This window comes from Dendropsophus ebraccatus, chromosome 6, assembly GCF_027789765.1.
Source record: "Dendropsophus ebraccatus isolate aDenEbr1 chromosome 6, aDenEbr1.pat, whole genome shotgun sequence".
NCBI lineage: Eukaryota > Metazoa > Chordata > Amphibia > Anura > Hylidae > Dendropsophus > Dendropsophus ebraccatus.
In genome coordinates, this window is record NC_091459.1 from 105,972,152 (window position 1) to 105,999,539 (window position 27,388).

A 27,388-nucleotide genomic window follows, 5' to 3' on the forward strand; every position below is an offset into this window, starting at 1 on the left:
TGAATTGGCCGTGATTCCAGCTGACGTCAGAAGCGGAGCCGGATTGGCCAGTGTGCGGACATGTGCAGTTCTGCTGCTGAGACGCCGGCAGTTACGGCTTAGAATCATGCCATCTTACCATGCGTGTATCGTTATGAATGCCACACCTGTTAGTCTCCTTGGTGAGTGACCCCCCCTCTGTGTACCCAGCTGGTCATTTATACTTATTTACTTAATTTTTGCATTTTTCTGCATCGGTTGCACTTTTGTAATGTCACTATTTTTACACGTGGAATGATACACTTATGTTGGCACTGTGATTTGTTTTTGTATATTGACATAATATGTATATGGATTTTTTTGCACTTTATTTATTGATTGTTTATCAATCATCTTATTGAAATGTGAACACATATATACTTGTATTGAGCACATGTTGTTACACTGCTTGAAAAAGTTCCCAGTGTGGGAGCGAAACGTCGCAAGTTTTGGGTGGAATAAACTTCACGCTTTTTTGATTCTACTCTGAGTGCTGCGGTTATCTACTTGTTTATTTAAAATAAGCCAGTTTTACTAAAAAAAAGTACTTGCTTGCAGCAGGTTACAAGGTTATTATGTTTCTCTTGATAAAGCACTGAAAAATACACTTAACACTTGTAGACAAATACTTGACAATACAGCAACCAAATCTGCGATAGGAATATAGTGTAGAAAACAGTTGTGCCGAATGAGTAGCATGCTGAGTGATACAAAGAAGCAGAGTAGCAGAAAGGAGGATGTTGTGAGAGTCTCAACCCAAGTAGTATTGTGCTCTTCCGGGATGTTGGAGGATGAGGTAGAAGAATACTTAGAAGAACAACAACACTTGTGCCTGTGTATTGACCTTTTGTTAGTCTTCACACCACCTTATGCCCACTAGATTTGGGGGACCCATACTAGATGGTGACACAAGCCCCAGACCTGGGATGAGCGGAATGCTGAGGGTTCCCTGCTGACAACCATGCTGCGAGATAGAGTTTCTAGGAGTACTGCAACTTTGCTCTGTCAGGATCAGTTCCTAGCTTACTGCTATCTGTGGTTACTGTCCTGCTTTGTGACTCTCCTAGTCCACGGCGTGGGTTGAAGTTGTCTCTGAATTGTCCACTCCTGAGAGGGTTTAACACTGCATACTGTTGTGTAGCGTTACTGAGAAGAAACTGTTAGGTTTCACTGCAAAGTAACTTTGCCAACCACTGAGAGATTGTGCTGCTATGAGATGCCGCAGATACTATCTTGAAATTTGTGTATTTACTTTTACAAGGTGATGTACTTATATATGTGATGTTATGTGAACATTGATGTAGCTTCCCAGTACAGGAGTCACTAAGCTTTTTACCACCTGTCAGAATGAAACACTCTCAGGTGCCACACTAAGAGCTGGCAGCTTTGTTTTCCTCTACAGCCACAAGGTGTCACTCTCCCCTGTGCACAGCTGCAGTCCCACAAAGTTTAGCTATGTTGTGTAACCAATCATAGGGTCTTCCACTATAGAATTCTGACACTCTCATACCCTTAGTTCTTGTAGTTAGTTAGTTGAGAACTAAAAAGACTAGGACCAACCCTTGCCTACACTGACGATTCTTCAGTCAGGACAGTCACCCCCTAAGGAAAGGCAGAGGGAATGAAGAAATGCAGAGGTACTAAGGCAAAGTTTCTACGGGCCAAAGTTCCTTACGGACACAGGTTTGTCGATTTGGGAAAATCTTCAGTGGGAGCTTGACCTAGAGGCAGAGACCTAGGACTCGTACTATGTCACATGGCGGTCTGAATTTATGGAGGCAGTTCATCTTTCAAGTATCCTTCAAGAAACATCCTGGCAGAGTACTGTCACTAATTAGGCAAATTTTCCTATACTACCCCAATAGTACGGGGTGTTGTATTAAGCCTTGTGCAAGCAGCAGTAGAATATAGGCCTTTGAAAAATGAAAGTTGGTGTTAGGGCCCCCGGGAACACAGAGACACAGGACAAGTGGGCCCTAAGACCCCCCACACTGTCCCTACCTGCTTGCAGAGCAGGCCCTAAATGACCGTCCGCAACTGGGCGGCGTTCCCTACACTCAAATAAGTGTAAACACAGACAAGACACAGTACAGACGAACAAGGTACAATGACAGCAGACAAGGCAAAGTCACAAAGACACACAGAAGGACAGGACCAAGAAAGCAGCAAGGAACGGAGACCAAACGAACGGAGGACGAAAGTCAGAGATGCAACCAGGTAACGGTGAAGCCAAAGCCAGAACAGTGGAGCCAAAGCCAGAGATGAAGCATGAAGAACTGAGCACTAAGCAAGGTAAACTGAGGACTAAGGAGAACACTGAACCAAAAGACAAAGAAGGTAATAAGCAAGCAAGGGATCAGGAAACCAGGAATACAGACATAATCACAAAGGCAGGATCTAGCAGACAGACAAGCTGCAAAACTATCAAGAGCTCTGAGTGAAGGGAGGGAGAAGCTTATAAGGGATCAGAAGTCCCGGACTCCAAGCTGGCGCAGAGGTCGAAACTTCGCAGCAGAGGGTGGCACTGATGCCTTTTCAGGCGCGATCATGACAGTTGGAATCTGATTGGTTCCTATGGGCAACTGCTCTGCTGTTCAACTGCGCAAAGTCTGATAAACCTGCCTAATGTTTAGTACTTTTTTTGCAGCCGCTACTATACATAATAACATAATCTAGTACAGCTCCACAAAACTCTGAGACGGGAAATTTTACAACTTAAAACAGTCCTTTTTTAACTTGACCCAAAACTTTTGTTCTTATTTAGTATGTAACTGAAGCAATGACGAAGAAACATCTAATCTCTACAAAATGAAGACCGCAAATTGTGAATATTTGTTTCCTGTGTTAGCCAGTAAATGAGCTGGCCTAGATTTCTTGTGTGCCTATTCTAGTTATTACCAGTTATTAGGATCTAGGTTGCTACTATACCGTGTATATTATAGGTAGTGGTCTGATGTACTACTGGCTGTTAATTGCACATAAAATATCCTTAAAAGGCAACATAGCAACGATGGAGGTTGGAGGGTGTTTGACCCCAACCAGGCCGAGAAAGTGAGTGACATTGTTAGTGAGGAGAATCTAACTATCATATTGTTAGTACCCGCGCCCGTGGAGCAGAGCACCAGTAAAGGGGGGGGGTACACATGGCATCCTGTCACCTAAGTATGTCGATGGTAGTGGCCAACGTCCCTTGTGGCACCTGAGGATCTGCGTGGGCAAGCACCCGGCGTTGGATCTCACGAGGAGTACAGCATGAGCAATATAAAAGAAGGAGCAGGAGCGAGGTGCAGCAGTCCGTTGGTGAAGAGAAGAGCTGACCTGACCTGCTGTGAGGAGCTCCGGTCCTGAGTGTTCCTGCCCATTGCTGAACTGAACAGGAGAATGTCATCTCGGAGGCCTGATGTCAGGGGGAGACAGAAGACTGCTGCTGCGCTGCTGGAAGATCCGTCCCAGGAAGATTTACGACCCGGGGGAGGAGAGTCTGCCCTGCCTGTGCCTGGAGAGGGTCAGCTGGAGGTCGGAGAGTTACTAAGGCAACTGCTGTGCAGAGCGGAGGCTCAGGGCGGCTCTGAGTGGCTTCGCCGCTGCTTATCTACTGATCTCCCTGCTGTACAGGAGAATGAGAGCCGGGGACTTCAGGAGCTGAGCCCAGGGGTGGAGCTACCAGAGGGACGTCATCGGGCGGCGTCTGAAGATGAGGACACCTCTGCGGGCCCTACTGTGATCAATGCTGCAGCTAAGGAGCGCTCTGGGAAGAGCAGGAGACGCCGTAGGGCTTATACTCCGCCTCCCAGAAATGGTGATAGGCGTCGAGGTGCCCGGCTCCCTGCCTCCCATGTACAAGCTACAGCTGCCGTTGGATCTCCCGTTGGTGCTGAAGAGCCCGTTGGTGAGTTGGTTTCCCTGCTGCACCACACCACAGCATGTAGTGACAGTTTGGCAGTTAGGGAGGCGCGTGCAGTTAGTGCCAGTGCTGCGCCTGCTCCTGCTGTCAGTGTAGCTCCCATCTTCCCTTCAGCAGCTAGTGGCAGTTCTGCGCAGCAAGGCACTCACATGGTTAATGACAGTTTTAGCCCCTCTCAGCTTGAATTGCTTAAGGGGTTAATTGCTAATGCTCTGGCAGGTCATGCTTCTGCTGCCACTGTGTGGACTCAGCAGCGTGACAGCCTGCCTCCCCCCACTCTCTTTAAAGAAACACTTCCTGATCCTGCTCTTAAAGGGATTGGTAGCATAGACTTGGTGTCACCTAATTTAGAGAAGGGGGCTGGTGTCAGGGAGTTTGCAGTTAGGGAGCCCATGGCCTGTGAGATCTCGCCTCTGGGGTTTCACTTGTCTGCTCAGGTGAAGGATAAGATTTGGCAGCTGGAATATATGGATATTATGTCTTTGCTGCCTTCCTCTAGGGAATTGTCATCTGATAAGAAGGACGACAAGAGTGAGGATAAGAAGAGCGCCCCACCTAGGTTTTATGCCTGGCAGCAGGCTTTTTGTATCTATGCGGCGGTTTTAGGTGAAAGACACCCTCATCTGTGTTCTGGCCTATTCCACCACATGGATACAATACTTGAGGCATATCGCAATTTTGGCGGTCTGTCATGGTTTCAGTATGACACTATTTTCAGACAGAAATTAGCAATTTACCCTTCACTTAAATACGGCTCTAAGGATGTTGGGCTGTGGGTCAATCTTATGTTGCCCCATAGGCAGGCTCCTGTTCGTCCTGCCATTGCGCCTGCTACTTCTGGTGTGGGTCCTATGCGGAAAGGTGTTTGTTTCGCCTTTAATGAGAGCACTTGTAAGTGGCAGGGCAATTGTAGATACCGACACGATTGTTCCTTTTGTGGCGGGAGTCACCCATTGCTCCGTTGCTACAAAAGGGCCAATCAGATGGGCCAACAAGTTGTCGCCAGGGACACTGGGGGAAAGCCTGGTGACTCCGGTGAGTCTCAAAAACATGGTGCCCTTCCTAAATCTGTACCCAAACAGGGAGAGTGCGGAGTTTCTTATTAACGGTTTTCGGTTTGGTTTTCCGGTCCCTGCGTTTGAGGGAGAGGGTTGTGTTTGTTTTCCTAATCTTAAGTCTGTGTTGGCTCATAGTGATGTTGTTAGGGATAAGTTGAAAAAGGAGTTGGACGACGGGCGTATTGCTGGACCTTTTGATTCCCCGCCGTTTAGTAATTTTAGGATTTCTCCATTGGGTATTGTCCCTAAAAAGGAACATGGTTCTTTTCGTTTAATCCACCATTTGTCGTTCCCTCGTGATTCCTCTCTTAACGATGTGGTTGATCCGGGTGATGCCACTGTTTGTTATTCCTCCTTTGATGACGCTTTGTTGTGGTTGCGGCAGGCTGGCCGTGGTGCCCTCCTTGCTAAGACTGATATTAAATCTGCATTTCGTTTGTTGCCGGTTAGTCCAGAAGGTTATAATTCTCTGGGTTTTTGTTTCGATGGAAAGTTCTTCTATGATAAATGCCTGCCCATGGGGTTTTCTATGTCCTGCAGTTATTTTGAGCGGTTTTCTACCTTTCTGAATTGGGTTGTTTGTTTTGTTTCTGGCCACGCCAGTGTAATCCACTACTTGGATGATTTTCTTTTCATTGGCCCGGGGGATGGCGACATATGTCTTCGTTTGCTCACGGTGTTCCGTGATGTTTGTACTATGTTTGGTGTCCCCCTGGCCAATGAAAAGACAGTTTTGCCGTGTCGGGTGTTGGATTTTCTGGGAGTCACTATTGATAGTTGCAGAATGGAGTTCAGGTTGCCTGTCGATAAATTGGCTAAAACACTGGCTTCTATTGAGTATGTGTTGTCTAGAAAGAAGGTTCTGTTAAAAGAACTTCAGAGTTTACTGGGTCTTTTGAATTTTTGTACGCGCATTATCCCAATGGGCAGGGTTTTTGCTAAGCGGCTGTATGCGGCTACGCGGGGCTGTAAGTCTCCTTTCTGTCATATTAGGGTTACTAGTCAGATGAGAGAAGATCTCCGGCTTTGGCAGTCTTTCTTATCTGATTTTAATGGTCATAGTTTCTGGCAGGATGATTTTGCTAGCTCCCCATCTCTTAGTTTGTTTACTGACGCTGCCGGATCCATTGGTTATGGTGCAGTTTTTGGTTCTGAGTGGTCTGCGGAGCGTTGGCCGGTTAGCTGGGTTATGAATGGTCTTACAAAAAATATTGTCCTTTTGGAGTTATTTCCGGTCTTGGTGGCTTTGTCTATCTGGTCTCATAAGTTTCAGAACAAACGCGTTCTTTTACATTCGGACAACAAGGGCGTTGTTTTTGCCTTGAATTGTCTTTCTGCTAAAAGTGATGATGTGGTTAAAGTCTTGAGGCGCATTTTGTTGGTCTGTTTGAAAAATAATGTCTGGTTAAAAGCTCGATACATTGAAGGTTGTACTAATGTGCTGGCGGATGCGCTCTCTCAGTCCCAGATTTCCAGGTTTCTGGAACTAGCTCCGGATTGTCAGCAGGAGGGCGTGGCCTGTCCGAGGTCGCTATGGGATGTCGTCTGGGATTGATTGAGTACTGTTTACGCAATTCTTTAGCCAAGAATACCTGGGCCAGTTACTCGGCTGCGTGGTCTAAGTGGACTACTTTTTGTTCGGTTCGTCATATGGACGCCTTTTCATCCTCGGTGGACGCTGGCTTGCTGTTTGTGTCTGAGCTGATGGGTGCTGGATACTCTGCTGCCAGCATTGTCAAATTTTTGTCCGGTTTGGCTTTCTTTTTTAAAATGCTGGGTGTGTTTGATTTTACGAAGGAATTTTTTATAAAGCAATTGCTGAAAGGTTATGGTCGTGTTGGCTTACCTGGGGTTAAAACCAGACCTATCTCTCTGGCTCTATTGAGGAGATTATGTTCTGCACTGGCTGTAGTCTGTTATTCTCCCTATGAGACATGCTTATTCACGGCAGCATTTGTGTTGGCGTTTTTTGCTGCTTTGAGAGTTGGTGAATTTACTGCTGACAATAAGTCGTCTCTCTCTCCTCTCTTATTATCAGACCTTCGGTTGGGTGTCAATTCTGTTTCTGTATTTGTTAAGAAATCAAAAACTGACCAGAAAGGTTTAGGTTCGTGGCTTTTACTGAATTCTTTACATGACCCCGCCTGCTGCCCTGTTAGGACCATGCGTGAATGGCTTGCTGTGAGATCTTTTGAACACGGACCGCTTTTCATGCATCTGGATAAATCTAGTCTGACCAGGGCGCAGTTTAATGTAGTACTCAAGAAATCGCTGAAACACCTGGGCCTGGAAGGTATGAAGTTTTCCTCTCACTCATTTAGAGTGGGCGCTGCTACTGAAGCTGCGTCCTTAGGTCTTTCTGAGTCGGTCATCAAGAGGCTGGGAAGATGGCATTCACACAGATATAAAATCTATGTCCGTCCGCAATTGTTGGTTTAACCTTTTATTATTTCCTAGGTAAGACCATTATTTGGATTATTGGACACTCCTTTATTCATTGGTCTATGCGGAGAGCCTTTACTAAGCGTGGTATGGCAAACCTGGGTTATGATGTTAATAAAGTTGTCATTTATTGGTTTGGGTTTAAGGGCTTATGTTGGGCAGAGTTGGTATCCAAGATTTCTAAATTGAAACGTACCTGGCCGCTTCCACACCTCCTTATAGTCCACCTGGCAGGTAATGATCTGGGTAAATCCCAGACGGTGGACTTGCTGGTCCGCATGAAGTCTGATTTTATTTTATTGCGGGATTTGCTCCCTCTGACTTACTTTGTTTTCTCTGAGATCATTAATCGCTTGGCCTGGACGGCAAAGGATTTAAAATTTTTGAACAAAATTCGCAAGCGCATCAATAGGGCGATGGAGAAATTCCTGCCAACTCTAGGGGGACTTTCACATCGCCATATTGATCTTGAGGGCTCGTTGCCGGGATTTTTTAGGGACGATTTTGTACATTTGTCCGATGTGGGCAACGATGTTTTTCATTGTGGTCTGCAAGATATCATTGACAAGTGGCTGCGATGTGTTGGGGGAGGCCATGTGATGTCACATGGCCTTGGTGGGGTGTGTTAGTCGCCCAACACAGGGCTGGACATGTTTTATGTTAATGGTTTGATATGTTTTTAAATTTATATGGAGTTTGAAATAAACATATGGTTATTATTGGATAAAAGAAACAATAATAAACATCGCGGCCAAATTTCTTCCACAGATCTGGTTGTTGTGTCTTTATTAATAATATGTATAATATTTCATTATGGGGACTAGGATACCATGTTAGTACCCGCGCCCGTGGAGCAGAGCACCAGTAAAGGGGGGGGGTACACATGGCATCCTGTCACCTAAGTATGTCGATGGTAGTGGCCAACGTCCCTTGTGGCACCTGAGGATCTGCGTGGGCAAGCACCCGGCGTTGGATCTCACGAGGAGTACAGCATGAGCAATATAAAAGAAGGAGCAGGAGCGAGGTGCAGCAGTCCGTTGGTGAAGAGAAGAGCTGCCCTCCCTCCCTCCCCATTTACTTTGGACTTATTCTTGTCGCGATGTTTATTATGGGGTGTGTTAGTCGCCCAACACAGGGCTGGACATGTTTTATGTTAATGGTTTGATATGTTTTTAAATTTATATGGAGTTTGAAATAAACATATGGTTATTATTGGATAAAAGAAACAATAATAAACATCGCGGCCAAATTTCTTCCACAGATCTGGTTGTTGTGTCTTTATTAATAATATGTATAATATTTCATTATGGGGACTAGGATACCATGTGTGGTACCCAAAGGCGGCACTTTTACCATGTGGGGTATTAGCGTTGACAGCTGCATTTAAAATGCTTCTTTTCCTGATCCCCGTCTCCGGCCGCATGCTCCATTGTGTGCAACAGTGAATTGGGATACGGAGGCACATGGGTGCGCCCTCATCCCAATTCAACAGAAATGAAGATCATGTGGCTGGTACTGTAGTACCGGCCGGGATGATCTTTTCTGACACCGGCCGTTCTGTGACATGGCCGGTCTCATATGCCATGTGAACATGGCCTATGGGGAGGAAGCAAACGTATCTTTATAGACTCTGAGACATGCCAGCTTGGCGGGAAGGTCCAAAATTTTACTCTGCAACCATTAGATTCTAGTTATATTCTGGTGGCAAATGCTCTTTATAAGCAAAGTACTCCAGGCTCATACACTAATCCTGTTTTTGGTTGTTATATTATTTTGGTGTAATCACATCTCAGCTATATAATTGCATGAATGCATCGTGTAACATAAAAGATTTCATATAACAGATTGGTGGTGAACATGGCCGATTACTGACAGGGGCATCTAAAAAAAAAAGTGTATCAGTGTTGGATGTGCCAGGCCATTGATTTACAATTGGATGTCTTTCTGTAGATGCCCTTGGATTATGAGTGCCAAATGTATCCTATGAAGAAATGGTCCTTGAGCAGCTGGTTAGGAGTTTTGCTTAACAACAGCAATCGGATGGCTGCAAGAGATGATGACAGCAGCTAATGAAAGTGACACCAGCCTGAGGACCTCCTCCTTGTCGAGAGGCCTGCTGCTAAAGTGCTCAGAGAGCTTCTCTAGAGAGCCGGCTAATGAACGTTATCTTATTAAGCTCTCATCTATCACTGTAATGTTATCGATTCAGTGCCTGAGCTATTTATTGTTTCTACACCTGCAGTGATGGGACATCATTTTAATCCAGTCTTAGCTTCCTAGAACTTCACTCATCAAGACTTCATCAACTACCGCATGCTGGGTTTTCTTAAAGAACATTTCCCTCTAAAATAAAAAACATGACCTGTGAGTAAAAGTCCTTGAGTCGTCTTATTACGTCGAGTAGGTCAAAATTTTGTTACAAGAGGAGAATCTGAATTGCTCCTAATCTACCTGCAGGTCCCACATGGGTTGTCACTCAGCTTCCCTAGAATTATGAATGGGAAATATGCCCAGAGAGGCGTGATAACAGAAGATTTTTCACGCCATCTGTGACTAGTTCGGCGCTATATACCACCCACGTGCCTAGATAAGGTTAATTTACATACCGTGCCGGAAATTTACTAAGTTGATTTTTGAGGGAGATGATGGAAGCTAATTTTGATCACTTATATGTTTGTAAACAGTGATGCATGCTTTATTAAACTATATACAGTAGGTTTATGGCAGTTTTGGTGGTGATTAGTTCGCTTTAAAGTAGAAGTTTGACCATTTTAAAAGTGTGACAGGTGGCAGGGAAGAAAACAACAGGTCAGTAGGTTTTCCCCTCCCCATGCCCGCGATGCGCCATGTGATCGGCCCCGGGACCCAAAACGAAAGGCATTTTCCCCTGAATTGTGATGACGTCACGACTGCCAGTCTCAGCTGATGGACAGCCTTCTCGGCCAATTAGTGACTGGAGCGTAATCCTGACTGGCTGAGTGGCCAGTCCATCAGCCAAGTCGGCTCTGTTTGAGATCCCAGTGGTCCCGGAGCAACGATCTGGCACTGGAGACTCAAGGGGTGAGGTGAGTGAGTATAGTTTTTATCTTCCCCCATGCCCCTGCTGTTTAAAAAATGTCTCCAGTGGCCAGTAGAGATGAGCAAATACGATTCGATCGAGTAGGTATTCGATTGAATATTGCGGTATTCGAAAGATTCTAATTCAATCGAGTAGTGAGGCGAATACGCGGGAAACATTTGAAAGCCCTCCCATCGCAGTTGGCGCTTTTTTTAATCCAATGACCATGCAGGGAGACCGTGAGGGAACCTGGGAGTACGCACGCAGCGCGAAAACGGCATCTACCCTCAATAGATGGCTGAACCACATGCCTCTCGACCGCAGATGAGCTTTTTAACCTAGCCAGGGAAAGATCTTGCAGCAGGGAGAGATAGGTTTTAGTAGCGTTTTGGTTAGGCAGGCGTACTACAGAACCCAAAAGTCCTTTTCAGGGCTAAGATCAAGCGAAAAAGTCATCTCGGAATCAAAAGCACTTCTCAGTGCTAAAAAAAAGATGATATAACAGCATCAGCATCAGAAGGTGTATTAATTCCAGTACCCTGTGTGTACAAGTGACTTATAGTGTCCCTGTTTAACACCACTAAGGGCACGTTATACATATTGTTTTTAGTAGCCCACTAAGGGCACCTGATATATACTGTTTCAGTAGCCTAGTAAAAGGCACATGATACATATTGTTCCAGTAGCCCAGAAAAAGGCACGTCATACTTACTGTTCCAGTAATGTTCGTACAGCATTACTGGTGATAGGCGCGAATAACATGATGCTCTGCAGACGCACATTGGAATCATGTATGTAACACTGCGCAAGAAATACGAACGAAATGTGTGAACATTGCCATAAATGTTCATAAAGCGTTCGCAAATATTTTTCCTTCGCAACTGCAGAGAGTGGCATTATACTGCAATTTTGGGGTGTGGTGTGCACCCAGGCATGATCCCCCTAATGTCCCAGTGTCATTCCGGAGGTGTTTGCATCGTTTAGGAAGGTTTTATGAGGGACTTGGTGACCTCCAAGTGGTCGAATTTTGATTTACAAGTGCCGCAAATTTTTTCTCCATAGACTATAATGGGATAGAATACTCGTTCGAATAGTCGAATATCGGTGCCTATTCGATTCGAATTCTCGAAAGTCGAATATTTTACTACTCGCTCATCTCTAGTGGCCAGACTTCTCCTTTAAGTATATACAATATCAAATAAAAAAAAGAGAAAATGTAAGCCTATAATCTTTATTTAATCTACATTAAAATCATGGAACTGTAAATTAAAGTATCTGAGTGTATACTAGAATGGATGTAATTAGAGATTAGAGACTGCAACTCGAGCATGCTCGTACCCGTCTAAAACCGAGCATGCGGCATTTCATTAGCAATGACTGCAGAAGTTGGATGCAGCTCTAGGAAGTCTTAGGGTTGCATTTAACATCTCTTGCCAACGCTAATCAAATGTTGCATGCTCAGTTTTGGATGGACCCGGACATGTTCGAGTTGCCCCCATCTTTAGATGTGGTAGATAAATCCTTATTTAGAGAGCATCTGTCATTTTTGTAATAGGGGATGTACAGTATATGAGGGGGATTAAATTCCCTGCAGCATATGCAGATGAATCCACATAAACCATCCTTACTGGCTACGAAACAGCTCACATCATGACTCCTTTTAACTGAGATTTACCTTAAGATTTCTTTATTTGTAAAGTATAAATGAAACGGTGAAATCTCATTTTAGATAAGACGGTGCTGTTAACTTACAGATGGAGTGGTCTGCACATGTTTTTCTCTTCATGACACAACAAGAACTATAGACAGAGTATACAGTACCTACTGCAGTCCTAACATTATTTCTCACAGGGGTCATATAGTATATAAAAAGGCTATTGTGGGATATATAACATTTCATGTCTTGAGGATTTATTTTGGCGACTAAAAGTATATTTTAATATATTGCATTAATAAAGTTATATTACTTTATAATATAACGTTAGTAAAAGAAATTTATTTTTTTGGGTTTTTTTTATGTACTTATATATACTTTATGTATATACTTCTGTTGACTGGCAGCAGTAATGGGCAACATGGCCCCTTCTGCTGCCACCATAGCTATCTAAGGGCCGTATTATACTGGACGATTATAGTTCGAAAAACCGTTAGATTGTTCAGATTTAAACAATAATTGTTTTATGTAATAGCATGCAACGATTAAATGATCATTGAGAAATTGTTGATTGTTTGATAGAATCTGGATCTATCACAAATCATTCAAACATCGTTCAGTGCAATAACACATCGTTCAGTCGTTCCTTGATCTATAAGTCAGGATGAGCGCAAGAATGACTGTAAGTAACGATCATCATCCTTTGTAATAAGCTGAATGATTTAAAGCGAATGTACCATCAGGTACATTCGCTTTAATTTGACCCGCGGATAGATCGGTGCCGACACAGTCCATTTTTTTGAACCGCAGCCCTGTTCCCGTGTATGGTGCCATTCTATCCACGGGTCCCGGGCCGGAGCTGAAGCACTAGAGGCGAGCCAACTCACCCCCAGTGGGAGGGAATTTCCTTCCCTCTATGACGCGGCTCCATTAGAATGAATGTAGCCGCGTCATAGTGGGGCGGGGGATTCCTCCCACTGGGGATGGGCTGGCCCGCTTCCTCTGCTTCAGCCTCGGCCCAGTACCCATGGATACAACGGGGATGTACACAGGAACCGGGCCGCGGTTCAAAAAATGGACTGCCGCACAGCAGTATATGAGCCGGGTCCTGTTTCCCCTGTGTACTTTATATTCCTATACAGCAGGGGTGTCAAACTCAAATACACAGTGGGCCTAAATTAAAAAATTGGAGAAAGTCGTGGGCCAACCTTAATATTTAATGAAGATTGCATGCAGTGCTACTGGCACTGTCAGAGCAGCGTGCGGTGTTCCTGGCACTGCCTATCCTAAAGTAGTTGTCCCCACATGGTAGCTACCCATTATATCCCTCAAGCAGTAGGCAATCCCATAATTGTGCCCCATGTAGAAGCCTTTCCCCCATAGTGCCCCACATACTAGCTAGGCCTACTATTAGAGCCCCACATAGTAGCCAGCCCTTCCAATAGTGTCTTATATAGTAGCCAGCCCTCCAAATAGTCTCATATAGTAGCCAGCCCTCCCAATAGTGTCTTATAAAGTAGCCAGCCCTCCCCTATAGTCTCTTATCAAGTAGCCAGCCCTCCCCTATAGTCTCTTAAATAGTAGCCAGCCCTCCCCAATAGTCTGTTATATAGAAGTCAGTCCCTAAAATAGTCTCTTATATAGTAGCCAGCCCTCCCCCATAGTTTTATATAATAGCCAGCTCTCTCCAATAGTCTTATTAAGTCACCAGCCCTCCCCAATAGTGTCTTATATAGTAGCCAGCCCTCCAAATAGTCTCTTATATAGTAGCCAGCCCTCCCCCATAGTTTTATATAATGGGCAGCTCTCTCCAATAGTCTTATTAAGTAGCCAGCCCTTCCCAATAGTGGCTTATATAGTAGCCAGCCCTCCAAATAGTCTCGTATATAGTAGCCAGTCCGAGCGGCTGTCCGGACAAACCATATTATAATCTGTTGCAACGTCAGGCAGGCCAGATTTAATACAGCAATGGAAAAGCTCAGCGGGCCAAAAATAATGGCACTGCGGTTTGACATGACTGCTATACAGAATCCGGGGAGCTGCCCAACATATTCATGGTGCCCTGCAGCCTCTGCACAGTGAGTGGTAAATTTTATCACTGCTCATTGACTAAAATCACTAGTGATTGAGTCGTGCAGCCTCCCTCTTCCCCTCGGGTACAGTATATAAGAATATACAGTACATGGGGTTACAGGACCCTGCTTTAAATAGTGCTCTGTGGCAGCGCCTGAGCAGAGCAGGGGATGAGGAACTGCAGGGCTTAGATGTATACAAAAATATATATGCATGTAATCAGAAGGGGCAAGTATGCATAGCCCAGAGAGGTGTGACAACCCTAGAAGTAAAAACAAGTGTGTACAGCCTAGAGAGGTTTGCCAACCCTAGAAGTGAAAGCAAGATGTAGATAGAGACAACTACAAGCCAACAATAAATAGCTCCCACTGCAAAAATCTCTAAAGCAGGGCCTTTAAATGTTTAGGAGCCATGATTGCAAAGGTCAAGGGAAGTAAGTCCTGGTAACAAGGGTTAATAGACTGTGGGAGTATAGTGAACCTCTGGGGCAGAATTCTGGGGCAAAGACTTTGAGTTTAGTCCAAGCTGCACCAGAACCATCTGCATACTGTATAACTTAGTTTGTGTCTCTCGCTGCCATGCCTCCGTGCCTTGTATATATGTCACTTGCAAGTAAAGTCTTTGTTGAGTTCGGCATCTGAAATGGACTGCGTACTGCATTTGTTGCTTGTCGTCTCCTCCAGTAAGTTGCTCACCACCAGATCCCTTGCTTTACAATGACATGCCTGTAGAGATTCACACCACTCTTTATGCAGCCCCTTAAATATCTCTATAAAGAATGGAGCAATGGCGGTAGCACCCAGTGACTGGATTAAGTGTGTGTGTGTTTGGGGTGGGGGGGAGGCTGTAACACATTTGTTGCATGGGGGCTGTTAAACATCAACTTATGCTTTAGAGGCCTGGGCAAAGTGATGACATTTTTGCATAGGGGCCAATGACCATCAAGTTATGCCTCTGAGGTGGTGATAATTTCCATTCCACGCCCATGACTTTTAGCGTGTGCTTGTATTTTGGGTTAATGTCTTCCAGATGGTAACAAAAACCAAAAATGTCCATTAGCTACTAAAATTACTTTTTTTTTATTTCGTAACCAAAAAGACCCATGTAAGTCTTAGGTTGATAGACTTATGAACCAAGGTGTCCAAATAATTATACAACCAATGGTAATTCATCTGAGGGACTGAACATACATTACTGGTATGTCCCCTCTCGTAACCTATATATGATTATATGCATAAGCAATAACCTTCTTCTGGTTACGTCCCTATGGAATAGGATATAAGCGTTCTAAGGAAATTCTACGCTTTTTGTTTAAAATAAAAGACTTTGATTAGAAAATGTGTAAAAATCCTAACAAAGCCAAATTGTGGGCCAGGGAGCGTGACTTGACAACCATGTCAAATAGATCGGAGCTAATTTTTTTCTGAAGAAAGCAAGGGTCTTCAACCAAAATGAGGGGTTCTGTAGTTATACAAAAGAACAATGGCAAAGAAACAAGAGCGCCTTGTCTATGGATCATAGAAATGAATGAACAAGAGCGCAGCTCTGGGGTACACAAAAGAATCATTCACCATTCCCTCCCAGTGTACACACATCCTTCACTGTGTTTGTGGACTGGACGCCCAGGCTCAGCAAACCCGCCAGCTTGCTCTCCACATTTCCTCTTTTATGGCATAAGTCTTGAAGCAAAATTTTCAAGCGTTGTATATGAAAGTCAACGTTAGATCTAGATATTGTAAATCATTTCCTTGATCCCCCGGGGACAGAATTAACGTCACGCTACAACAAAAAACGCTGTGCTGCGGTCAGTGCATTTTCAATTTCATATTTAAAGGAAGCGTCATAAGCCTATTCAGCTATGCCTTCATCTATAGTTCTCTTTCCATAAAAATGACATAAAAGAGTGAGATGAAATGAAATGTTTGTGCCCTCCATAAGGCACCTACCGTTCAGTATTGAACATAATGGTTCATGCACATGGCTATATAGATGGGATGTTGGTTATGGGATCTCCACAGTACCTCTAGATGCCTGATTTCCCATAGAGGGCTGCTCTATTGGGTATCACATAATATTCAGATGCATTATTATGAAAGTATTCCCATTCTAGGGTGGAATATCTCCATATGTACAAAACCTGACTGAGTCAGTATGGAAGCCTATGCACTATTATATTAGGCTTTGCCTGTGTGCATGAGCCCTAAAAGAGGCTATACTGGCATGTGTTCGTTATGATCACTGTAAAGTTCAATGGAGTACAATAACATTTTAGTCTGTAGGGATCGTAAAAGGTTTTGTCATTTCAAGTGGTTATTACCACCTTGGAGGCCTTGTCACAAATTGGTTTGAATAGATACCCTAGATGTTGGGGCAGTGGTCATTTAATTCCACATAATATCAATTTCCCTTTCACCCCCCTTTTAGGTACACAGGGCAAAGCATTACAGTAATCATGATCATAAAGTAGTAAAGACATCTTCTCCAGGTCGGTAGTCCAGTTCTCCAAAATTAAAAACAAAGGTAACAAAGCTATGTTTTTAAAGGGAACTTGTCCTTTTTAACATGCAACCTTATTAGAAAGCTCCCTGTTAGAGAAACCAATTAAAGTGGTATATAGTGTTGTGAGAAAATATTTAGAATAACTTGTATTTTAGGTGGTCCAACTTAATGACTTATACAGGAAAAGCTGCCAGTCATTGAGTAGGACCACCCACTAAATTGAAATTTTTCCCATAAAAGTATATATCAATCTGTTCACCCCCCCCCCCCTGCTCTATAACAAGTTGCTGATAGATTAAACATAATTTCTATGGTGATAAGTTCCCTTTAGTGTAAGTAAATGCTTGATGACATAGCCAGTGAACTATCTGGATACTAATATATTAGCTGTGGTTAGACTAACACATACCCTCACTTAAAGAAATGAAAACTAAAGATTTGTCATACTTGTAATTTACTCTTCTCATTAGCTTTTGACCTCAATATTGTTAGGTGGTCCAAACTACGTAGTCAGACTACTGTGCGGCAACTAAAGTTTACTCTTTTCAATTCATAAGATGAATCCCCATGTGAAAACAAAGCTCAAAGGTAAAAAATAAAATAAAAAATAATCAATAAAAATAATCACAAACTCAATTTTTAACTCATAAAAGTATCATGGAGTCCTTTTCATTTATGGAGTTACTGTAACATGACATTTAGTATGACGAGCTACCCTAATCTTGAAGAAAATGCTGGTGTATCTTCTTACTGTACAAAGAACATAGGCAAGTGAAGGAAGATAACATAAATGCCCTGCTTAATACCTGGACCTAAGCTGCCGCCAGATCCTTCACAACCATCTTCATCATCACAGTCACCGCTTGCTTCTTCACCTTCTGATCGGCCATATTCTCCGCTTCCTTCTGTGATGCGCCAACGATCAGGTTTGATCCTTTTTTCACTGCCCATCTAAGAACATAAAAGTAGAGGCTGAAGATTATAAAGTTTATTGGATCTATTAATAGTAATAATAATCAAATATTCTATATTCTTACATATATATATATAATATCATATATCATATAACATCACAAATTCATATAGTACAGAATGCTGTATATCTTTTCTATGCAGGCTGTACCATACCCGAGTATAGATCTCACAGTATAGACATGACCTGTGCTGCTGGACTAAAAGGTCACTATTTAGTAAGCAAGCGGCAGTAACAAGCGGCAAGGGTCAGCAACCCAACTATTTTTAGACCCAAGATCCTTATGCCTGAAGGATGCTGTGTTTCCTATTATTATAATAACAACAACCCATTTTGTTTAATCACCTAAATAGCAACAGAATGAATGTTTGGAAGTAGAAATACATTTGGATTAAGCCTCTTTTTCTTAAAAGCGTATGATATCACCATGGAATAGTCATTCGCCAATGAAGCCGACATTGCACAGATTATTTGCTGACCACATTGTTTGGTCTCTATCCAATTGTTGATACTCGGAATACAAATCAGAATTTCGCTGAACATTTTGTAAATCCTTTCTTTTAATAGATGTTCCTGTATCCTGGGTAATGACAGTGTCAGATTTCCATTATATGGCTGCTTTTTACTGCCCATAATGTGGTTGCAACAGGCAAATACTTTATAACTGTATAGAGCCAAACCTAAAGGAAAACAGCAGCTTACATTACTCTAATCTGCTGTTATATTCCTATAACGCACAGGATGCTGAATGAAGGTTTTTTTTTAGTTTTAATATATAAATGAGGCGGTCTGGAGGCAGGACTGCACCCTCGGTGCACAAATTTGCCCCACCTGCCGCCTTCTCATGAATAGCCAGGTGGTGCTCTGCAGTGACATCACTCCGGCGCTCATTACTGCACAGCGCCAGAGAAAACATTCACTAGGTGGTGCAGGCAGACAGGGCAGATCATTCTCCTGAGGACTGTATCATAGAAGATTGTCGACAGAAAAAGACCACCTGGTCCATCTAGTCTGCCCTGTTAGTATTTCCCTTCTTATTATCTTAGGATAGATATATGTTTATTTCAGGCAGGTTTACATTCAGTTATTGTAGATTTACCAACCTTCAGATCATCCACCATTTTTAGTAGCGAGTCTTTTTGACTTATTAGGATTGAGGAGATCCATGTCTTGTTGTCAGTGTGGCCTTCTATCACTAATGCTAGTTTTCTTTATACATTTTTACTTTTTTTTTTTTATCTAACACAGTGTACATACCAGTAGTACTGGAGTTTGATAAATTTATAAAGTCTTTTGTGAAAATTTGAGAACTACAATAAGGCTCAGACTTCACCATTCTACTGATCTTAAAGTGACTCTGTAACCACAAACTACTTGTACCTTTGGATAGCTGCTTTTAATCCACGATCTGTCCTGGAGTCTGCTCCGCAGGCAATGCAGTTATTGTCCTTAAAAACAACTTTTAAACTTGCAGTCCTGTGTCAAGTTGGTGTGGCCTACAGTGTCTGTTGATTAGAATTGCACTGTCCCTCCATCCCTCCTCCCCGCCCTCTTCATCATTAGAAATCCCTAGAACATTTTTTCCTATCCATCACTTGTGTGAACACAGCACAGGAGCTGGAACGTTAAGGCACAATGGTGCACTATTCAGATAGGTGATGAATAGAAAAAACCCTTCCCAGGGGCATTCCTAATGGTGAAGAGGGTGGGGAGAAGGGATGAATAGGTGGTGCAAGTCTAGGGCATAGACACTCTAGGCCACGCCAATTTGACACAGGGCTGCAAGTTTAAAAGTTGTTTTTTAGGACAATGACTACATCATTTGCCAAACGGAATAAAAGCAGCTATAAGAAGGTACAAGCAGTTAGGAAGGGACAGATTGTGGGTACAGAGTCACCTTAACTCTAGGGTTCTATAGTGATGCACATTTGGTTCACAAAAACTGCAGGATGTCCATTGACTTAGTGTATATAACTTTCTGAAGGTTACGGTATGTTTGCACTATGTTCTGAGTGCACATTTGCCCTTTTAAGTACATATTTGAAACATATCCATAGGACCCCATTCACATGATGAGGCCAAAGAGTGTTTTTTTTAGCAAATATTTGTTGGTATACCTTTTTACTGTATGTTGACTGTACTTCTCTATACAGAAATATATACTTTGTCACTTTATTTATTTATTTTTTTACATGAGACCATATTGGTGACATATGCCACAGTGTGCCTCTATAGTGACGCACATCATAGTCAGAGGTATATGTGTGAAATCCTCTTAATGTATGTGCACTACAAGCTTGAATCTTTAATCTGTGTGATAACTGACAGAAGACAAGACAGTCCTGACTTCTTCCTTCCACTTTATTTCTCCATTGAGAATCATTGATTTGATGTCTTTCATCTAGGAGGTGATACACTCCATTTACACCATTGTTATGAAATCATCTCACATGTGAAGACGAGACACACATCTGATGCTTTGATATGATTAAATTGAACGTCTGGTCCATGCAGCCTAGAGTTATGATTAACCCAGCATTAAATGTCCATTAAGGGTCTAGCTCATAGATGTGCGCAATAGATTTCCCATCATATGACTAGCAATTTATACACAGCTAGTACAGAGAAAGATTAGTCAGAGGTTAGATCACAGAGCACAAGGGGGAGAGCTGATTGTCAACGCAACAGTACATTATTATGCTCAGACAATGCCCAATACAACTTCTCTCCTTTTCTGAGAACCCATCCCACACAAAGGAAGTGAAGAACGGCCATACTTACTAACCATTATAACAATGACCCCACATCATAGACGAAAAGTAGCATCATGCGTGGGGTCCATGGGAATGACATCTGGGTCACTGTATTAATAAGTGTTAGACCTTCTACTATCAGATCTGACCTGACAATTATGTGTCGACCTATTATCTTTCTATGGGAAGAAGTTTTATTTGACCTTCTGGTTAAACTGAACATGGAAGCGGTTTGTAAGAAACTCATTATTATTGGTGTATGTTATATGTTTTCTTTACAATGCCTTAAAGGGAACCAATCACTAGAAAAATCTGCCTCAAGCTAAAAATACAGCGCAATATAGCCCCCAGCATTGTTTCCAACCATATAAGTAAATTCTATTATAGCCCGAAAATATACCCTATGTAGGTATCGGGCCTGCTAAGTAGTCACAGCTGGTGGGAAACATCCTGTGTAATCACGCCTTCCTGGGAGCGTTGCACATAGGAATCAGTAGCATCACAGTGGGGCCGTCCCTGATCGCCAACACTCACAGGGAGGCGTGATTACACAGGATTTTTCCCACCAGCTGTGACTACTTTTCAGGCTGAGGACCTCCCCAATGCCTACATAGGTATAATATATATACAGTGTGGGACATTTACATAGTACATTTTCTGGCCATATAAGTAACACTGATAGTGATAGTTTAAATGTTTTCTAAGGGCTATATTGCACTGTATTTTTAGCTGGAAGCATGTTTTTTAAGTGATTTGTTTCCTTTAAAGGCTATGGACACTTTTACAATAATCCTTTTATTGTTACTGGTAATTTGTTTTTAACAAAACAACAAAGGTTGTTGACTTTCTAAATAGTCTTCATTAAACATTTCCTGCCACTTAGCTGCTACTTAAAAACATATTATTTCTGTTCTTAGTTTTGGAGATAGCAGCAGGGAGGGAGTTACACACCAGTTGATATAGTGGACAGGCTGGAGAAAGAGGGAAAAACAGATACAAGGCAGTCTTGCTTGGAAGTATCATATAGGCTGTGTACAGGTATAAAGAATATAAAGCTCAAACAGCAGACTGCAGAGGCTATGAAAAAAGTAAGAAAAATTGCATTCTAGTAAACACAAAGCAAGAGAAAAACTTGCTTTTGAAGGGTGTCTAGAATTTAAAGAGTTTTCCAATCTCAAACATTTATGACATATTGAACATATAAATGTCTGACTGGTCCAACCACTATAAGCATCAATGTTGCCTAGAAGAGAAACTGTAAAAAGGTGAAAACAGCTGGCCACTAGACACACTCTCTTTTCATGAGAATGTATTGGTTCCTTTGAAGGACAGTAAAACCTTGGTTTCCGAACACCTCGGAGTTCGAACAATTCGGTTTTCGAACTAAATTTCCCCCTGAAGTTTTGCTCGGTATCCGAACATTGCTCGGTATCCGAACAAAACCAGGGGGATAACTGTCAGCTGAACTGATGTTCAGCTGACAGTTAGAGGTGTTCGGAACACTGAGAGGCAGGAGCGGGCGGCTATTTAAACTTGCCGCCGTGCTCCTGCTCCAATCAGCTGCGGGGGACACCCTGTAAAGAAGTGGGGAATCCCATCATAATGATGGGATTCCCCACTTCTTTACAGGGTGTCCCCGGCAGCTGAGAGGAGCAGGAGCACGGCGGCAAGTTTAAATAGCCGCCCGCTCCTGCCTCTCACTGCGGGGACAGGCTGTAAAGAATCTGGCTCCCAGCGCTGTCCTCCTGTCTCTCCCCACCAGCCCCTCCGCCCCCCCGCCGGCCCGGAGCGCTGTACACCCCTATAGACTGCGGCGCACCTGCAGCCCCGCTCACCAGCTTCTTGCTACCGCTGCTCCCCGCCGCCTCTGCAGACTCTCTCTTACCCTGCAGAGGCGGCGGTGAGCAGCGAAGCAAGAAGCTGGTGAGCGGGGCTGCGGGCGCGCCGCAGTCTATAGGGGTGTACAGGCTGAGTAAGTTTATCGGAAGCGCCCCGGGACAGCGGGGGCTGGTGGGGAGAGACAGGAGGACAGCGCTGGGAGCCGGCTTCTTTACAGCCTGTCCCCGCAGTGAGAGGCAGAAGCGGACGGCTATTTAAACTTGCCGCCGTGCTCCTGCTCCTCTCAGCTGCCGGGGACACCCTGTAAAGAAGTGGGGAATCCCATCATTATGATGGGATTCCCCACTTCTTTACAGGGTGTCCCCCGCAGCTGATTGGAGCAGGAGCACGGCGGCAAGTTTAAATAGCCGCCCGCTCCTGCCTCTCACTGTTGCGGGGGATGTGGAGTGTTTTTGCACTCTGTGGGCCGGGTGCTCTGCACCTGACCCACGGAGTGTAAAAACCAATTAATCACATTTACATTGTTCCCTATGGGAACTTACAGCTCGGTTTTCGAACTGCTCGGTTATGGAACAGCCTTCCAGAACCAATTATGTTCGAAAACCGAGGTACCACTTGTAAATAATTTTGCTCTGTATGCTAACTATATTAAGGCTATGTTCACACTGCGTATGTTTCCGTCCGTAGTGCGAACCGCGAATATACGCACGTAGTTTTGAGGTTGATGCGTTCGCTTGAAAGTATACAGTGCACACTACGTATGAGCTTACGGCCGGATCGTATACGGCGCCGTGAAAAATGAACAAGACTTTCGTTTGAGGACGGAAATGTTGAAACTCACGGCCGTGGATTTCAGTGCGGTCCCGTACTTATTTTAGCCAAATTGAACTTGATTTTTCGATCCAAAAGGTTCTGTGTGGTTTACGGGGCTGGGCGAAGATTTCCAAGTAAATGACCTGCCTCAGATCGCTTCGAAACAAGCTAGGGAAGCATAACTGTACTACGGGCGTATGTTCGCGATTCGTACGCATCCGGTCGCATGCCGATTTTTCCCACGCCTGTAGTTTCAGCCGCACATGTACGGTGGCGTACGAACTACGGACGGACTCATACGCAGTGTGAACATAGCCTAAGAGGATAAAGAAGTTTTTTGCAGGTCTCTGTAATGGGGTTCTCCACTCTAGATTTTGCATATTTAGTGAAGCCATTACAATATGGTGCTGACCTTTAAACAAATAGAGATGTTTGCATTCCTTAGAGCTTACGTAAGTACGCTAGTGCTATGTAACTAACTCCTTTTGTATCTCAGCTATTGAAGTACTGACACGGGCCTTAATAGAAGAACCCCCCCCCCAGGATATATAAGCTGGCTGCCATCTCTGAATAAAGGAGATCCACCTTAACCATCAATGTGTCAGGTTGTTTGATTCTCAGTGTGCACTATGAACTTTAGAATTTGGTATTCGGACCAGACAGACACTATGACAGCACCTTCTTGAAGTGTATCCATAACAGTTCTTCCAGAGCAAAAACTACCCCTAGCAACTCTCCAATCATGGACAGATCTTTTCCTCTTACTCTGAATATAAAACAGCTGTCAATGAGCAGAGAGAGAGTCTGCTTCTTACTTCAATGGGAGTTGACTCTGCCATATACTTGAATATTTGGCATGCCCAAATGTTTGTGCATCCAATGTGGGGTTAAAGCAGATGTACCACCGTTACATAGTTTTTTTGAACCGTTGCCCGATTCCAGCGCCCCGCGTCGGTCTAGAACCGAGCACCAGCTGGGTATGAAGCACTGGAGGCGGGCCCGCCGACCCCAGTGTGACAATCTCCCCTGTCCTCTGTAATGGGCTCCATTTATTTTTTTAGGCAGTTCACTTAGGCAGTTTGCTGAGCACGCAGAAGTTGGTGAGTTCGGCCAACTTTAGTCTAAAGTGTATGGGGATGTTTACAGTTGTCCAAGGCAGATCTGGAATTTCACAAAAGACCCATACTACTTCCAATTTTTGTCTATGGAGATTGCATGGCTTTGTGCTCCATTTTATGTATCTATTTGTAATGGCCTAAACTGAATTATGTGTTTCGGCAGTACCCTATGTAGTGTCAGGATTCCACAAAACCGCTAACGAAACTCTGTGATTATAATAAGAAGAGAAGAAAAAAGTGGGAAGAAGAGATTATTCCTAAAAAGAAAAAAAAAAATATGTAAAACAAAATGAATGTTAATAAAAATAATTCACATGGAGCCTCCCAGATTTCTTGCCCTCCCACTCTCTTTCAGCAAAAAAAACTCCATGTGAGCCTGGTAAATCTGAAGATGTTTTGTCATTCTAAAGGAAATTCCGCAGCGTGAATCTTTCCTGAGCGAAGAACAAGCATATGTGCTCAGAGATTCTATCGTCACCCTCCCCAGGCCTCAGCCTCTTCATATAAAGAAAACTGCTAAAAATGTTAATCCATGGAGAGACAAAGATGGTTAATGTCCTTGAACAGAGTCTACAATTTCAAGAGCAGGGTAGGCTGGTCTGCAAAGCAGCGCTGGAGAATTATTGTGCACGAGTTTCCTGCAGTGCTGGAGCATCTCACGGCTCAGCTGATTAATGAAACGCTAATGCCGAGCTTCAGATTTCTCTTCCACATACATGTGAAGGATGGGACCTCGGCCCTTCCCCACATGGTTGACGTTGCATCCTATAAACCTTCTCACCCTTTTTGCTTCACTGTATTTATTCATATGGCCTGGAGTAAAAGGACTATAAAAATATATTAATCCAAAAGGTCACTTCCTTTCTAATAGATTTAATCTGGTTGCCACCAACTCATGATAACTGTAGCATGAAGGTTGTTCTCATGTCTCAGTACACCAGCTCTTGAAGAGCACCATTCCGGCAAGCCATGTATGTCCTCGTGTTCTATAACCTGTAACCTTCCCTAAATTACCGAGCCAACACAAGGCCAAGTCGTCCGCTCAGCGCCAATACAACAATCACCTTTTCATCTGCAGGAGGAAGTACTGTTGTCTCGCTCCAATGAATGTTAATTCTCTACCAGGCTCTTGGAATAATTATTTGTATCTCAATACCCAGTTACCAAGGATCATTTCACCTCAAGATCAACTGTCTGAGATTTAACAAAGTGACGGCTCTACTCTAACACCACACGTGAACAAAAGGAGCCGAGAGATGATGAGCTGACATTCTCTGGAAAGAAAATCCATTGAAAGCCTAGACCCGGTGGTCACAGGCAGCATCCGCTTTCCCTCTCTTTGTGGCAGTATTTATGGTAAGGCCAGGCTGTCACATCTTGCTTGCTGTTTGGATCTGTCTGGCTGCTTTTTGGCCTGTAAAACTGCTGAGGTTGAACTGGAGATTGCTGTCGCTGATATATTACTCCTGCAGTACCGTTTGTTAATTTAATTGCTCGATTACTATGCATTTTGCAGTTTAAAGGCAACCGATCCATACAAATTAAATACAGAGTATACTTCTGATGGTAATTCTAAAGTTCGCTATAGTGAATCTCGTAAGTTAATTCTATTTCAGCTCCTCAAATTGTCAGATCGGAATTCTAATCTTTTTAAAGAAAAGTTCCACTCATCACATAATGCTGTAATGAAGAGTCCTCTGTATGATCCCAATGATGGCATATCCCAAAGATACAGTCTTATGGTTTAATTCTATGTGCCTTTTTTTTATTATTTTTTTTATACATGTGCATATGTGCTTGTTCTGTATTAAAGACCAAAGAATAGCACAACCTGTGCATAGCTGTTATCCATTGCGGCACCCAATGTGGCAGGCCCTGGCTGCTACAGTGGTAGTTACGCCCCTGATGAAGGACCTGTATACATAGCACAACATAGTACTGGAACTGTTGTAGGAAACATAGTCTAGGGGGGACATTTATCATTTGCACCTTTTTTGCGAATATTTTTTATCACTGTGCACTGGCTTATATGTTTGCAGCCTAGTAAGGTATTTATAAACATTCACATGTTTGTTCATAAATCACCTGCCATAGCTTCCCTGGCGCAGTGAATTTTACTGCAGGTATTCATGAATTGACCTTGGTTAGGAAAGTTCCGCTACCCTGGGACTGGAGTACAGATGCGAACGAAAATGCGAATATTTCCAAGTTCTCACATGATAAATCACGGATAAGAAAATTCTTACGAATAACCACTCCCACAAGAGTCAAGCAGGCAAAAAACAGGCGCAAGCTGTCATATTCACACATACACCGAGCTACACTGTTTAGTAAATCTGACGCACATCTGTGAACATCACACATACTGTATGCCTAAAAATGCTAAGGAGCACAAGGTACACTGCTTGATACATGTCCCCCTAGATGTCTGCCATGGTGCACATATCATCAATGGAAGAGTGTGTCCTAGAGGGGTTTTCTAGGACTATAATATAGATGGCTTTCCTAAGAATAGACCATTAATATCAGGTGGGTGGGAGTCTGACCTCTGGCACTGTTACAGATCCACCGGGCACTGCAATCTGTTTATTTTCTATCAGACACAACTCAATTCTTTCAGTGAGCTGATCAGTAGGGATGCCCAGAGCTGGACACAGTGATATTGATGACCTATCCTAAGTTTAGAATCAAATAGAAAATGTAACCGTTCAACTAGCAATTGGGTATGTACAAGAAAACTTGAGGGCTCTCTAATCACTCCAATCCGGACCCTTTAGGCTATGTTCACACTACGTATATGTCCAGCCACATATTTTACGCGGCCAGACATATACGTGTGAAACTCCGGCCGGGGATTTACGTAAGTTGCGGCCGGCTACGTACGGTCCGCGAACTTACGCCTGTAGTCTTTACACTTCCCGAGCGCCGTACGTAGCGATCTGACAGCGGTCTTTTACTTGGATATCTTCGGCTAGCCCCAAACACCCCACAGAACCTTTTGGATTGGCAAATCAAAGTGCAAAAATGAAGAAATCTCCACTCCGTACGGGACCGCATGTTACGCTACGGGCGTAAGTTACAGCATTTCCGTCCTGAAACAATAGTCTGGTTAATTTTTTAAGGCGCCGCATACGATCCGGGCGTAAGTTTGTACGTAGTGTGAACTGTGCAGCCATAGATCGTATA

General features: G+C 43.5%; 1 protein-coding gene across 2 annotated transcripts in view; it reads right to left on the reverse strand.

Annotated features, from left to right (window-relative positions):
- LOC138795873 (glypican-5-like) overlaps nt 1-27,388 on the reverse strand; it is a 172,883-nt gene that overhangs the window by 21,166 nt on the left and 124,329 nt on the right. For both annotated transcript variants that reach the window (XM_069975547.1, XM_069975546.1), the window contains one exon: nt 17,513-17,657. In XM_069975547.1, the coding sequence (XP_069831648.1) occupies nt 17,513-17,657 (145 nt within the window). The remainder of the gene's footprint in view (nt 1-17,512; nt 17,658-27,388) is intronic.